Source organism: Mustela erminea, chromosome 7 (assembly GCF_009829155.1).
Source record: "Mustela erminea isolate mMusErm1 chromosome 7, mMusErm1.Pri, whole genome shotgun sequence".
In the NCBI taxonomy this organism is placed as follows: Eukaryota; Metazoa; Chordata; class Mammalia; order Carnivora; family Mustelidae; genus Mustela; species Mustela erminea.
Window position 1 is genome coordinate 3,911,758 of NC_045620.1, and position 12,882 is coordinate 3,924,639.

Genomic DNA, 12,882 nt, shown 5'->3' on the forward strand with positions numbered 1-12,882 from the left:
CGACACCAGGACCTCCACCTGCCAATCCAGAGAAAGGCTTTTTAATTTACTCTTGGAAAATTAAGACAATGACAATAAAAGATCAATTAACTGAGTTCTTGTGAGAAGAGTCACCTCCTCTCCATGTCTCAGGTTCTAAGCTTCCCGCCACCGCGGAAGGGACCCAGCTCCTGTGCTGGGGGCAAGGAACGCGGTCAGCGGGGCACGGGGGCAGCTCCGACTCGGGGGAGCCATCTGCACTGGCCGCCGTACAGTCACCCAGCTCCTCCCTCCACAGCCCAGTCCCACGATGTGGACTGGCCTCTTCAGCAAGAGCTTCTGGAAGGGCTTTCCCGCTGCTGGGCTCCCGGAACATTCTGGGTCAGCTCAGGAGGACACTCTGAATTAGTTCACGAGGATGAAGTTGGACTTGCAGTGGGCTTTCAGACCAAAGGAAGACAGGCACAGGGTTAGAAACGGGGTGAGGGACGACCGGGAAGTGGTAGCAAAGAGACGTGTGGCAGCCCTACCTATAAATTCTGTCACCGGGTCATGTTCCCCTTCCGTTTTAATGGTCCCGGCGATGCTGTCGTTTTCCAAGATGGGGAGGAAAAGCTGCACAAAGTCAGAGGTGTACGGAGGAGCGATGACATCCAGCACCTAGGAGGAGAGAACACTGGCTCACTCCCCGCACAGCCTCTGCGCATCGTCCCCCCAACACCTGATGAAATGGCGATCCGTCTGGAAGAACCACCTCCCCTCCACACCCCTTCTGCTTCCCGGTGACAAGGGGGTCTCCGGCACTGAGACGGCCAGGTGATTATGGAGGTAAAACATAGGAAATGGCTCCTGCAGGGGAAGGGGCTGGTGTCTAATCACTGCCATCACCACGATGACCAGAAAGCCCAGTTCTCAGAGTCAGGGACAAAATGAACTAAATTTAAGCCCAAAGGCACTGTGAGTGTTAAAGGTCTGAAACAGGAAACAAAGGGCCCACTGCTGACCTCAGTTACAAAGTAGCGAATGAGCGAGATGTCAGTGTCCAGCTTCTCCAGGCACTTCCGGATGTAACTGACAACAGGAAGTACATAACCTCGACTCAGCAGGTGAACCATCCTGTCCAACAGGGTCTTCTTCAACTCCAGCTATGAGAGCGGGGCAGACTCCGTTAGAGGGGGCCCTGTCCCCAGCCTCCGCGACGCCCGGGGCAGCCCGCTCACCTGCTCCATCACGTCCAGCTGGGAGTGCTCTGTCTCAAAAAGCTTAACGAGCAGTTGCAGGACCTGCGGGTGCAGGAGCTGGTGGCACGTGCTGATCTAGAAACACGCCGGAGGGAGCCGCGCTGAGCCCTGCGCCCGGAGCTCCGCGCTCCCCTCAGTGCGGAGCACCCGCAGCCCGGTCCCAGCCGGCTCCCGGTGGGTGCCCAGGACGGCGGCTTCGGCACCCAGCCCGAGGCCCCATCGGCTGCTGCGCCATTCCGTACCCTTTCAAAGCCCTTGCTGACAACTGGAAATCTATGGAGCTAATAAGACTAGTTCCTTAAAAGGAAAATCCTCGTGGAGGGTAGAAAGCGGCCGGCCCTTTACTGAGCAGCTCCTGCACTCAGCAGACGTCCTGGCAGGACGGGCCCGAGCAGGACAAGAGACAGACAGACTGCCGCCCCAAGCCCCGCGGCCCTCCTACCTCGTCCAGCAAGGCCAGGTGCACCGGGGTGTGGTCGGTCTGCAGCTGGAAGTACCTGGGCTCAGACACGGTCCAGTCCACCCACTTCAGCACACCCATGGCTACCACTGGAAACCTAGAGGCACAAGTAAGGCACAATGCTTCCTCTACATGGAGTTTAAAACAAAACAAAACAAACCCCCCAAATCAAAAAACACCAACACTAAATGGTTGGGCAAGTTTAAAAAACCACCGCTAGGCCGTGTATCCCAGCAAGTCACCGCCAATACGCCCGGCCAGGGAGATGCTTGTCGTGAGACAGTCTGCGGAGGCAGCATCCTCTCGACACTGTACGAGAACCCCAGCTCCCTTACCGGCTGGCTTCAAATCACTTTACTGGTTTTTTTTTTTTCTTTTTTAAGATTTTATTTATTTGAGAAAGAGAGAGAGAGAATGAGAAGGGGTGGGGGGTTCAGAGGGAAGCAGACTCCCTGCCGAGCAGGAGCCCTATGTGGCTTGATCCCAGGACTCCAGGATCATGACCTGAGCCAAAGGCAGTCCCTTAACCAACTGAGCCACCCAGGGGTCCCCACTTTACTGGTAAAGGACAAGATCATTGATGCAAAACACTCAGGGACCTTGGATTGGGTTGAAGTTCTGTTGCGCAAACTCCTTCCTTGTCCCAATCACAAATCACCAGGGCAGAGACTCCAATGCCCAAGGGCTCGCCCCATCTGGGAGCTCTTCTAACCGCCGCGTGCGCTCGCACCACTGCTCTGGTCACAAGTCCCTTCCAGCTAAGCAATACCTGGTTGGCCTAACGTGTACTGTAACAGACCCCTTCCTTCCAAGCAGTTTTTGTAATTCTGGTGGGTCTTCCTTTTTCTGGGGCTAATTTACGAGCAGACTTCTGGCACGGAAGCACCTGACAGTTACTCCTGCTGCTAAAACAGACCACTATACAGACCTACACACCTTTTTAAAAAAAATACATAAAATCAGTAAGTATCTCTGAAGCTTTATTATTTTTTTTGAGCTTTTAATAAAATGAAAACCCAGACCACTCCCTCCAGAAGGATCCAGTCTGAACGGGCTGGATTTCGCTCACCTGATGCACTGGTAAAGCGTGCTCAGCTCTGCCACCAGTTCCGAGGCCCCTTTGTTCTCGTTACAGCACAAGTTGTGAACGGTCTCCACGGCTTTGGACGTGGACTTCAGCTCATCCTTGTTGATGCCCACGCGCTTGTTCTGAGAACACACATGCGAGCCCGTGAATCCCGATGGCGTGTGTGGCTTTGCAGGGGGGTGGGGGGTGATCTGCTACTGGCCACCTCTCCCCGCAGACCCCTACCCATCCCTGGAGTCACGAGTCAACTCAGCCACCACACTCCACGGTCAGCCGGCTTCCAGAAGCAAGCCAGGGAGGCGGGGCCTGGGGCTGAGGGAGACCTGCTCGGTTTCTCTGGCTGCACTTTCCGTTCTGGTCTGAACACGTGTTACAGACGCTGTGCACACTTCCTTGAAAACTTAGCACTTTGACTATTTCATGCGTGAACACCAGAAGAGATGTTTCTGACACAAGTGGGCTCATCACTTCTTATAGCCAAAATTCCCAAATAATACCAGAAACGAAGCTCCTTGTCTCCCAAAAAGCCTAGGAAGTCTCAAAACTGACAGTACCTTTTTCCAGGTTTCAACGACGCTTGCCGCATAGGCCAAGATATGGATGTACTTGTGCTTGTGGTCCTGGTTGATCCTGGCCCCGGGCTTAAACAGCGACTGCATGAACAGGTCCAAGAAGGCTGGCACCCGAATCTGAGGGACACACGGCATCATTGGAAAGGAATGCACGAAACAGATGTCAGATAAGTCCACACACACTTATGGAGGCAGTGGGGGCCCGCCCGCCCACACCCAGCCTCCATGCTCAACCCAGCAGGCGTCCCAGGGTGTGCGAGGGCTGAGGATGTGATGGGGAAGGATGAGGAAAGGAACAGAAATGTTTCAACACGGATTTGTCCTCAGGGATTAAGAGAAACACAGGCTTTGCAAAAACCCTTCCTATTGGCATGGTGGGTATCCCAGCTTGTGACTAAAATGAAAGCAACTCACAAGTTCAACAGGAGGCGGGTCCATGCTTGTGAACATCTTGAACAGGACTGTGATGTCGGCGGGATTCAGGGCTCCTTTGGACAACATAGCCCCAAGGGCCTGACAGGCCCTGGGGTAGGAGGCAGCTGTGCCCAGTGCTAGTGTGATCTGACTGGCATCATGACCTCTTGATGAACAAAAGCATACGTCCCATTGTTAAGAAGGTGGTGCCCTGCCCTGCTCTGCCCTCTCCTTCTTCCTCTGCCTCTTTTCTTCCTTTTTTCATACTGAACGCTTGGGACCGTCTGGGTCCCTCTGTTTCTTGTATTTCTGTCATTCACTGGGAACCTGACCAACCCACAAGAACAGCCTTTAGAGCTAACTGGAAAGGAAAGACTGGACGCAGCGCACCGACTTTCCAAAAGGAGCCCCACACTTTGAATGTGTTACTAAGACTCGTTAGTGGAGCACAGAGCTCATGAGGGCTCATTAGTTCTGTAAGATACAGACTACAGCGAACAGTGAGACTACTGGGAACTATTTCAGGACCACCATTATTTGCTATACTGATGAATCCTAGTATATGAAAATACGAGTTCACAAATTCAGTGAATTAAACAATCATCAATTAGTTTGCAAAATACTCATCAAAGCCAAACTTCAGAAAGCAAGCTCTCTACAGCTACTGAAAATTACCCCGACTTTCCCAGCTGTGCTAGGTAAAAGGAAGTTTATCTGTCAAAACAGGAGGACCCTGAGTCTCTGGTTTGGAGAAAGAGCAAGGGGGGTGTGGGGGGAATTTCGTGGGGAGCATCGAGTTAGGACCAGGGCTGGCAACCACACGGCCCTCACTTCTCCTGGGCGAAGCGTTGCACCTCCTGGGCGATCCTGCGCACGGCGGAGCCCCCCTGCTCCTCCTGGGCCAGCACCGACATCATGGCCTGGGCAAACAGGTACGTGTGCTCCCCGTGGCATACCATTTTCTGGAAAATTGCAGGGAAGAGAGTTTGGGGCTTCATAATTGCAGCACTGACAAACATTGGCAAAAGAACCAGACCCCCAACCTCTCTGTATGCAAATTAGCTATGCGGGGTGGGCCTTCTGACCTGCACTCCGTCCACAAGGAAGAAGCATTTCATTCATGTCTGTATGGGCACGGCTCAAAGCAGCCTCCTTCTAGTCCGAGATACACAAAATAAAGGACTTACGGCAAACTCGGGGAGATTTTTTTCAAGGTTTTCCTCTCCTCCATCCAGAATCGTGGCTAGAGAGGTACGGAGAACTCTGGAGAAGACCTCCAGCTGCTGGCAGGCTGTGGACACGCTGGTTATCTCCCCTTGGTACCCGGCATCAGAAATAAGCTGCAGTACAAAAACAAGAAGCCAAAGAAAGCGTCAACGGGCAGTAGCGCACCCCGCAGGAAGCCTGCCTGCTGTGTTTGCGGTGAGGGGCCGGGCGAGCGCTGCTCTCAGCTCTCAGACCTTTACTCCAATCCTGGCCTTGCCACTGACCAGGCCTGTGGCCCAGATAACCACCCTGTCTTGGTTTCTTCCTGTGTCACATGAAGGAGACAAACCAGGCATTCTTTCTCTCTTTTCTTTTTTTTAAAGTGATCTCTGAGCCCAATGTGGGGCTTGAACTCATGACCCCCAGATCGAGAGTCACGCGCTCCAAGAGGCAACCAGGCACCCCAAACTGGGCATTCTTAAAGAGTCCTCTCAGTACAACCAGACTCTGTAAGTATGTGCCTGCCAAATTCTGAAACACAGTTCATGCTGATCCAAAAACACAGATGTGGGGGCGCCCGGCTGGCTCAGTCGGCAGAGCATGTGACTCCTGATCTCGGGGTTGTAAGTTCGAGCCCCACACTGGGTGTGGACATTACTTAACAACAAATTCTTTAAAAAACAAAACAAAAAAAACAAAAGCCCCACAGATATATATTCTATGCTTTTCTTTCTAACTGTTCAGACTTACTGAAGTGGTGGAGACCCTTACCAACAAAAGCAAATATGACGCTGCCGAAGAAACAGACCACCTCCCCGCCCACCCAAACCTCGTGCATCAACACTCCCACCTGTGCGCCCACCCAAACCTTGCGCATCAGCACTCCCACGTGTGCGACTCTGGCGCTCTTCCTACCTTCACGGTGAAGTTCAGCATCAAACAGTCTGGGTGGGCTTCAGCCAGTTTGTAAAATAGATCTCTCCATGTGGTATGTGCGATCATCTGTTCAAGCCAAGCCGGGGTCTGCCGACAAACAAACAGGCGGCAATGTAAAAGGTCTAGCTGGGGCTTAAGTGAAGACTCCAGCAAATAAACGGTCGTCGGGCGCTCCAGCTGGAAGGGCCCCCGAGAGCATCCGGCCCCGGCCCTGCAGTCCCGGCAGAGGAAGCAGCCCCAGAGCCGGTGACACCACCTGGGAGGCTAAGCTGCAGCGCCAGGGCCCTGAAGGCCCACTCACAGCTTCCGCGAGCCTCCCCGGCACACGAGAGCATAGGGAAGGTGCTTCTGGGAGACACACAGGAGCCTAGGGAGGCACACGGAGAGCGGGGCTGCAGCAGACGCACGAGTGACACACATTCATCGTCTGCGTGCCCCTGGCAGGAGGAGGAGACTCCAGTAGCTCTGCGGCTTCGTCCGTAACCAGGTGTGGTGGCCACAGCTCCCCTCCTGTGTGACTGACAGACCCATGGGCTGACTCTGGGTCTACCTCCCATGTGTCCCAAGGCCAGGCTTCCCACTGGACACTCCCAGGCACCCACTGAGTGTGGCAGGGCTCGTTGGGCAGGCCTGTGCCCTGGACACCTGGGGCTCAGTTACAGGGGAAGGCGGTTCAAAGAGGCCCCATTGACACTGCAAAACTTCCTGAAAACAGCACCCTCGCCTAGGGCTCTTCACCCCCAACCTTCCTTCCCTGTCTCGCCCTCAGGAACCCCATCTGCCTCACAGCCCCCACCCCTGCTCATCTCCCCGCCCACACACTCCCCTGTCACCTCCCCGGCACGGACCCCGTCCCGGAGCCTTCCCTGGGGCACCCGGACGACCAGCACAGTCCCCTCAGCCTGTGCTCTGGAGTCCGCCCTGCCTCTCCCCAGATCACTGCCCGGGCGCCGCTTGGCTCCCAAGAGCTCCCCACCCTGCGCAGAGCACCGAGAGCGCAGCTCCGACGCGACGCAGCTCGTCTCACACCGTGACTTTAGGACCCAACTGTCCACGTTCCTCACGTCGCGGCGCGCCCCACTGTGCGTGTGGAACGAGCCGAGGAACCTACGGAGACAGACTCCTCACCTCTCCTTCTTCAGTGAAAATGGAATCTGCTTTGCGGGGGTCAAAATGTTTGATCAATAGACTCTTCAAGTGATTTTCCACCGTTTCCTGGACCTGCACGGGTTCGACACCTGCAAGAAAATGAAAGCAACCAGGTGGGAAAAGGGAAGCCCTCGGCCGCTGCTCGGCTTCAGGAAAAGTACAGGTCGGAAGTCTGCGTGTGAATCCAGGATCACAGAACTGCTTCTGACCGCCTGGAAGCGGGGACGTCTCATAAAAATCACCATTTGTTACATATTCAATGGTAAGATTCAGAAAGGAGCACAGGGCGGAACACGCAGGATGTCTGCCTACACGGAAAGGAGCGCGGCATCTTGGCGGCGTTGCTAAGGACAAGGAGAAACTGCCCACACGGACAGGCGGGAGGACGGAGAGAGACCCTCCAAGGTGGCAGAGAGCAGAGGGCAGCCACAGAGGTGCGCCGTCTCTCAGCGCCGCGGCAGCAGTGAGCCCGCCTCCCGGGCAGACCGACCCCTGCTGTCACCCTCACCCAGCTCGGTGGACTTGCAGGCTCTGCCTCAATCATAGTAACTGAAAGCCATAATCATACCCAGTCCTACGTTATCCATCAGTTACGCTGGCTATAACAGATCTCTTAAAAATGACACACGGAGGGACGCCTGGGTGGCTCAGTGGGTTAAAACCTCTGCCTTGGGCTCAGGTCATGATCCCAGGGTCCTGGGATAGAGCCCCGCATCAGGCTCTCTGCTCAGCGGAGAGCCTGCTTCCTCCTCTCTCTCTGCCTGCCTCTCTGCCTACTTGTGATCTCTGCCTGTCAAATAAATAAATAAAATCTTTGAAAAAAGAAAAAGAAAAGAAAAGTTACCCATGCAATTGTTTAAAAAAAAAAAAAAATGACACACGGAACATACACTGTATAATCCTGTAACTCTACAACATGGTAGGGCAAACAGCTCAATGAGAATCACATCCGCAGGCTACCCGTAAGCCTCAATTACTGAATCCAAGATAAGAATCAAGCAGATAAAGATGGGCAAGAAGTTCAGTTCCGACCTACAGAAGTCTTAAAAACCAGGAAAGCAGACAATTGGAATTGGAATTGGAAAAAAGGCCTTTCCAATTTACCAGCATTGTAACCATGCAAAGGTCTGTAAGAAAGGCAGGGTGGGGAAGTGGCCAGCCAGAATGGGGGGCACCCACAAAGCACCTGTCTGAATGAGCCACTCAGCCAGCAGGTTCACGGTCTGGGCCACGGCTGTGTAGTTCTCAGATAAGAGTTGGATAACGTTCTCCGGAGACCCTCCTGCCTGAAAATACCTAGAAAAAGTAACAGAAAAGCCATGGCACTCAAATGAATGTAGATGGGCACGGGGATCAATGATCAGACAGCTAGGATATTCAGATTTTTAAAGTGGGGGGGGGACTAGCAGCCTTCCGTTCCAAGACCACATTACTCTCACTTGCGCACACTGTCCTCCGGATCTCCGAGCTGCCCCCAGCCTCCTCCCATACGCCTTTTCTCACACACCTCTTCAGAGTGTTAAAGATGGAGGGCTCCATTATGTAATCCCGGGTAGAGAATTTGTGCAGGCATTCTTGCTGGACCTCGGCATCATCTTCTCCCTCTCCATAATCATCCTCCTGCTGGTGGTAAAAACAGCCAAGCGATTTTTTCATTAACACAAGTAGCCCATAATCTCACCTTAAATCCGCATCACCCTGTCCCTTTTGAAAGTGTCGCATATACATCTTCTCATCAACTTTCGTGACAGTCTCATGAAGTGGGCGGGACAAGTAAGGGGCAGCTACGAAAATGGATGGACTTGTGCTATCCCCCAACCCGGCGCACGTGTGCACAGTGGCCACACAAGTCACCTAAGCTGGCGGGGTGGCCGTTTCCTCCTCTATTAAAGGTAATAATAGTGACTGCTCCCATCCGTCTGTTGTAAGGACTCCGTAATCTAATTTCTGGAAGAACTGAGCAGAGTACCTGACATTTAGGAAGAATTCAATAGATACTAGTTATTGTGTTCACAACGACTATTTCATATGTGCCCTTTAATGCTTCCCTCCAACAAAGGCTGATGAAGCGATTCCCGAAGGCATAAGCCATCAATACACTGTTAGAAAGTGAAGGTCACAGACTCGCCTTGCATCGCCAGGCCTGGCTGGAGACCCTGTTCTGGGTGGAAAAAATCTTGGGCAAGTCACCGAATCTCAGAACAAGGCTGGGTGGTGATGTGGTGACGTCCAGGTCCGTCCAGCACGAACGCTGACATCCCAACGAACAAGCAGATGCTTTGTGAACACTTCCTCTGTACTGAGCACTGCACTTGTCACCAGGACACCTGGGCCATATAAGATACCGCTTTTTCTGCCAAAGGACTTCACAAACCAGGAGACCAGCCTCCAGGTGACTGACATCTGGGGTAAGACCTGGACCAGGAATCAGCAAACTACGGCTCAGGGCCAAATCCCACCCTTCTGTTTTTGTAAATAAAGCTTTATTAGAACCCAGCCATACTCATTAAAATTTTTTTTTTTAATTTTACGTTTTGTCCATGGCTGCTTTCCTCTGTAACGGGAGAGTAAACAGTTCTGACAGGGACCTGCAGAACCTAAAATATTTACTCTCCGGCCCTTTACAAAAAAATCTGCCCACATCTGGTCTAGACTAACATTCTGCAGATACTGATTTGGAAATAGGTTCTGTCTCTGCAGACTGGGGGTCTTCTCTCAGACCTTCCTTGTCTGGGGAGCCGCGAGCAAGGCTGTGAAGGAAGGCTGGCCTTCCCCCGGAGACTCAGCCCTGGGTGTCTGCATTGCTGGGATTCTTCCCTGGGCCCTATACTCTTCCACATCTTCTCTTACATAATGCCGCCTCCCTGTTCATAAATGTAGAATTTAGCCTGATGTCTCTCTCGAGCTCCAGACTCAAGTGTCAGCAGCCTATTCTCATTTCCATCCTGATGCCCACTAGTTCTCCAAACTCATGAGGTCCAAAACTGACCCCTCAACAGATCTTCCTACAACCTGTATTTTAGTAAAGGATTCCATCATCTACCCCAAACCCAGGAAAGCTAGGAGTCACCCTCAGTTTCTGCTCCCTCACCCCACCCCCACACCCCATCACGAAGACCTACCAATTCTGTCCCCACACAGCTACCCACTCTGGCCTTTCCTCCCGTCTCTGCCATTCCTCACTTTGTGCATCGCTTGCAATAGCCACAGGCCCCTAATGGCTCAGTCTCACTCCTTCCTTTCAGTCGTCTTCCGAACGGATGCCACAACAGTCTTGATAAACCACAAATCCGACATCTCTCTCTTGCTTCAAGTTCCCAGTCTCCCGCAGAAAAGGTATCCAACCTCTAGCACGACTTGAACCTTCCACGTGGTCACCTGGCCAGTCTCACCTCTTGCCAGTCCCCACCCGCCAGCGGAAGCCAGACTGAACTCTGCATTTCAGCAGCTCTGGGCTTCCAGCATCTGGATCTAGTACCACTGTAGCCTCTGCAATCTTCCTGTCTCTCAAATCCAGTAACATGGCACCGAGTGAACAGAACTTGTGTCACAGAAACTGACCTACCGCCATCTTCCAAAAGCCAGCTCATGTCACCCGTTTCTTGACTTCCTCTTCCTCCTCCAAGCAGTGAGAATGAACATGAAGTGAACCCCTCTCATCACCAAGAGCCTATGAGGGCCAGTGCGCTCAATTTTGACCATGGATTAAAGTTCCCCAAGCTCCTGCCATTCCTAGCGGCCTAAGCGAGGGCATTAACCGGACGATCAGGCTACAAAGGGAGGGCATGGGTCTAGCCGGCCCTTTGCTATGCCTCAGCTGTGACGCTCTGTAACTTGAAGGTTCAATGTGTCAAGGAACAGGACATTCTGAACAGGACGCATGAAGCCATCACGCTGGTGGCCCAGCAGTTCGATCAAGTGGCCGTGGAGACGGAAGGGCCTGGGTCGGATCCCCATCCTTCCCTTTACTAGCTGTGCAGCCTTGAGCGGGTCGCTCGCGCTTTTTGCCTCACTTTCCTCATTTACAAAATGAGCAGATGAACCCCCGACTCGAAAGCCCGGGAGTGGAAGGAGGCAACGCGGGGAAGCGCCTAGTCGGCACAGGCTCTCGGCTACATCTGCCTCCACCCACCCTACCGAGAGCCTCCAAACACACAAATCTTGTGGTTTCACTCCCTGCCCCAAACTCCTGAACAAGTCACACTTGTCAGCAGCCATCAAAGGCCCTTCAGACGCGTTCCCTTGCAGAACCTCCTGCCACCGCGTCCACCGGGCAGCTCACCACACAGGCCGCCTTTCAGCCAGGCACACAACACCCATCTTTGCATCTCTGGACCTCCGCTCCGAGGCCGGCCCTGCGCCCCTGCCCCCTCCCAATGGCGCACACCCCACTGCATCCCCTCTTCCTTCAAAATGTGAGTTCAGTACTTCCCACTCCTGACGTTAGCCCCTGTTAACACGCAAACCGCCAGGCTCCCCTCCAGGCCAGCTGTACGGTCGCCCCAGGAGGGGCCTGAGAAACTGCGTTTGGAACACGGGCCTGGGGCGGGTTTTCAGACTACACGAAGCTTGGGCCACACTGGCAGAGCCGGAGCCCCAGCTCTGACTTTCCAACCTGGTTTCGGCGGGAGGTGGGGACGACGCCTCCTCAGCCTCATACCCAAACCCGCAAGTCAACCATGGAAGGTCCTTTGGGTGTCACCTCGCCCAAGGACTGACTCAGTCCAAAGCACCGGAAAGTGTGTTTTACAAACATCAACACACGTGGAAGAGAGACCAGCGTCCCACTTTTCCCCTCACGATGCTGACTTGGGACTTTTTCAAAGATCTGAGTTGTTCAAACTTGGGGCTCCGCGCCCAAGCCTTCGAATTTGCGCCCTACCCGCCTCTGGGGGCCGGGAAGCACCGGCGCCTGGCACTGAGGGGGGCCCCAGGGGAGTGGTCAGCGGGCCCCTCGGGTCACGATCCGGTGGTCAGCATCGGTGAGGCCCAGACCCCGGGGAGGGGGCCCCCTGGCCCGGCCCCCGCCCCAACTCGTTTGCAGAGGAGGGAACCGAGGCCCAGAGAGGCTTCGGCACTCGGGGCGGACCCTGCTGGCCTGGGTGCGAAGGCGGGCGCCGGGCGCTCGGGGGGCGCAGGGGGCGCGCTCCGGGGCGGGGAGGGGGCGGGGCACGCTGTGCTTGAACCACACGGCGACCGCGGGGCCGGGCGCGGCGGGGGCGGGGCCGGCCCGCCGGCGACGGAGACCAGCAGTCCTCGTCGGGGGCGCCCGGCGCTCCCCCTCACCTGGCCACCGTCCGCCTCGTCGCCCCACTCGGCCGCGCTCCCGAAGTAGTCCTCGTCCATTATGGCGCCCGGCGCGGGCCCCGCCATCCTCTCCCGTGAGCGCGCGCGGGCAAAGCGCATGCGCACGGCGGGGGAGTTGGGCAAGCGCACGCGCGGTCCCGCGGCCCCGCCTCCCGCGGCCGCGCGCCTGGGCCCGGGGAAGGGGCGGGGCCCAAAGAGCGACTGCTTAGTCGTGGCTCCAGGCGCCCAGGGATGGGCGGGAGCCGGCGGAGGCGGGGCCTGGACGAGGGGGTGGGGCCCAGAGAGCGGCTCCTCAGTCGTGGCTCCGGGCGCCCCGAGTTGGGTGGGAGCCGGAGGAGGCGGGGCCTGGATGAGGGGGCGGGGCTTAGAGAGAGACCGGAGGCTCGTGGCTCCAGGCTCCCGGGGAGTATGGAACTAACTCCCCGAAAGGATCCAGTAACACGGCCTGAGTAGGTCCCAGGAGTTTTGGCTCCGGATAGAAGTTTAAAACCAGGCTCACTCTTGACCTGGGTTCGGGGCCCCTCTGCCCTC

General features: G+C 55.1%; 1 protein-coding gene across 2 annotated transcripts; it reads right to left on the reverse strand.

Annotated features, from left to right (window-relative positions):
* Positions 1-19: 19 nt before the first annotated feature.
* On the reverse strand, positions 20-12,457 carry NELFCD (negative elongation factor complex member C/D). Of its 2 annotated transcripts, none has more exons than XM_032350196.1 (15): positions 12,331-12,457; positions 8,552-8,664; positions 8,231-8,340; positions 7,024-7,133; positions 5,875-5,982; positions 4,941-5,093; positions 4,585-4,715; positions 3,754-3,919; positions 3,322-3,456; positions 2,750-2,889; positions 1,663-1,777; positions 1,200-1,295; positions 984-1,124; positions 510-639; positions 20-419 (listed from the first exon to the last, which is right to left on the reverse strand). In XM_032350196.1, exons 1-15 carry the CDS (start codon positions 12,448-12,450, stop codon positions 385-387), a joined length of 1,803 nt encoding a protein of 600 aa, XP_032206087.1. In that variant the 5' UTR covers positions 12,451-12,457; the 3' UTR covers positions 20-384. The 2 variants fall into 2 exon arrangements, with proteins under 2 accessions (XP_032206087.1, XP_032206086.1); XM_032350195.1 differs by having other exon boundaries at positions 8,552-8,667.
* Between the last annotated feature and the right edge of the window lie 425 nt (positions 12,458-12,882).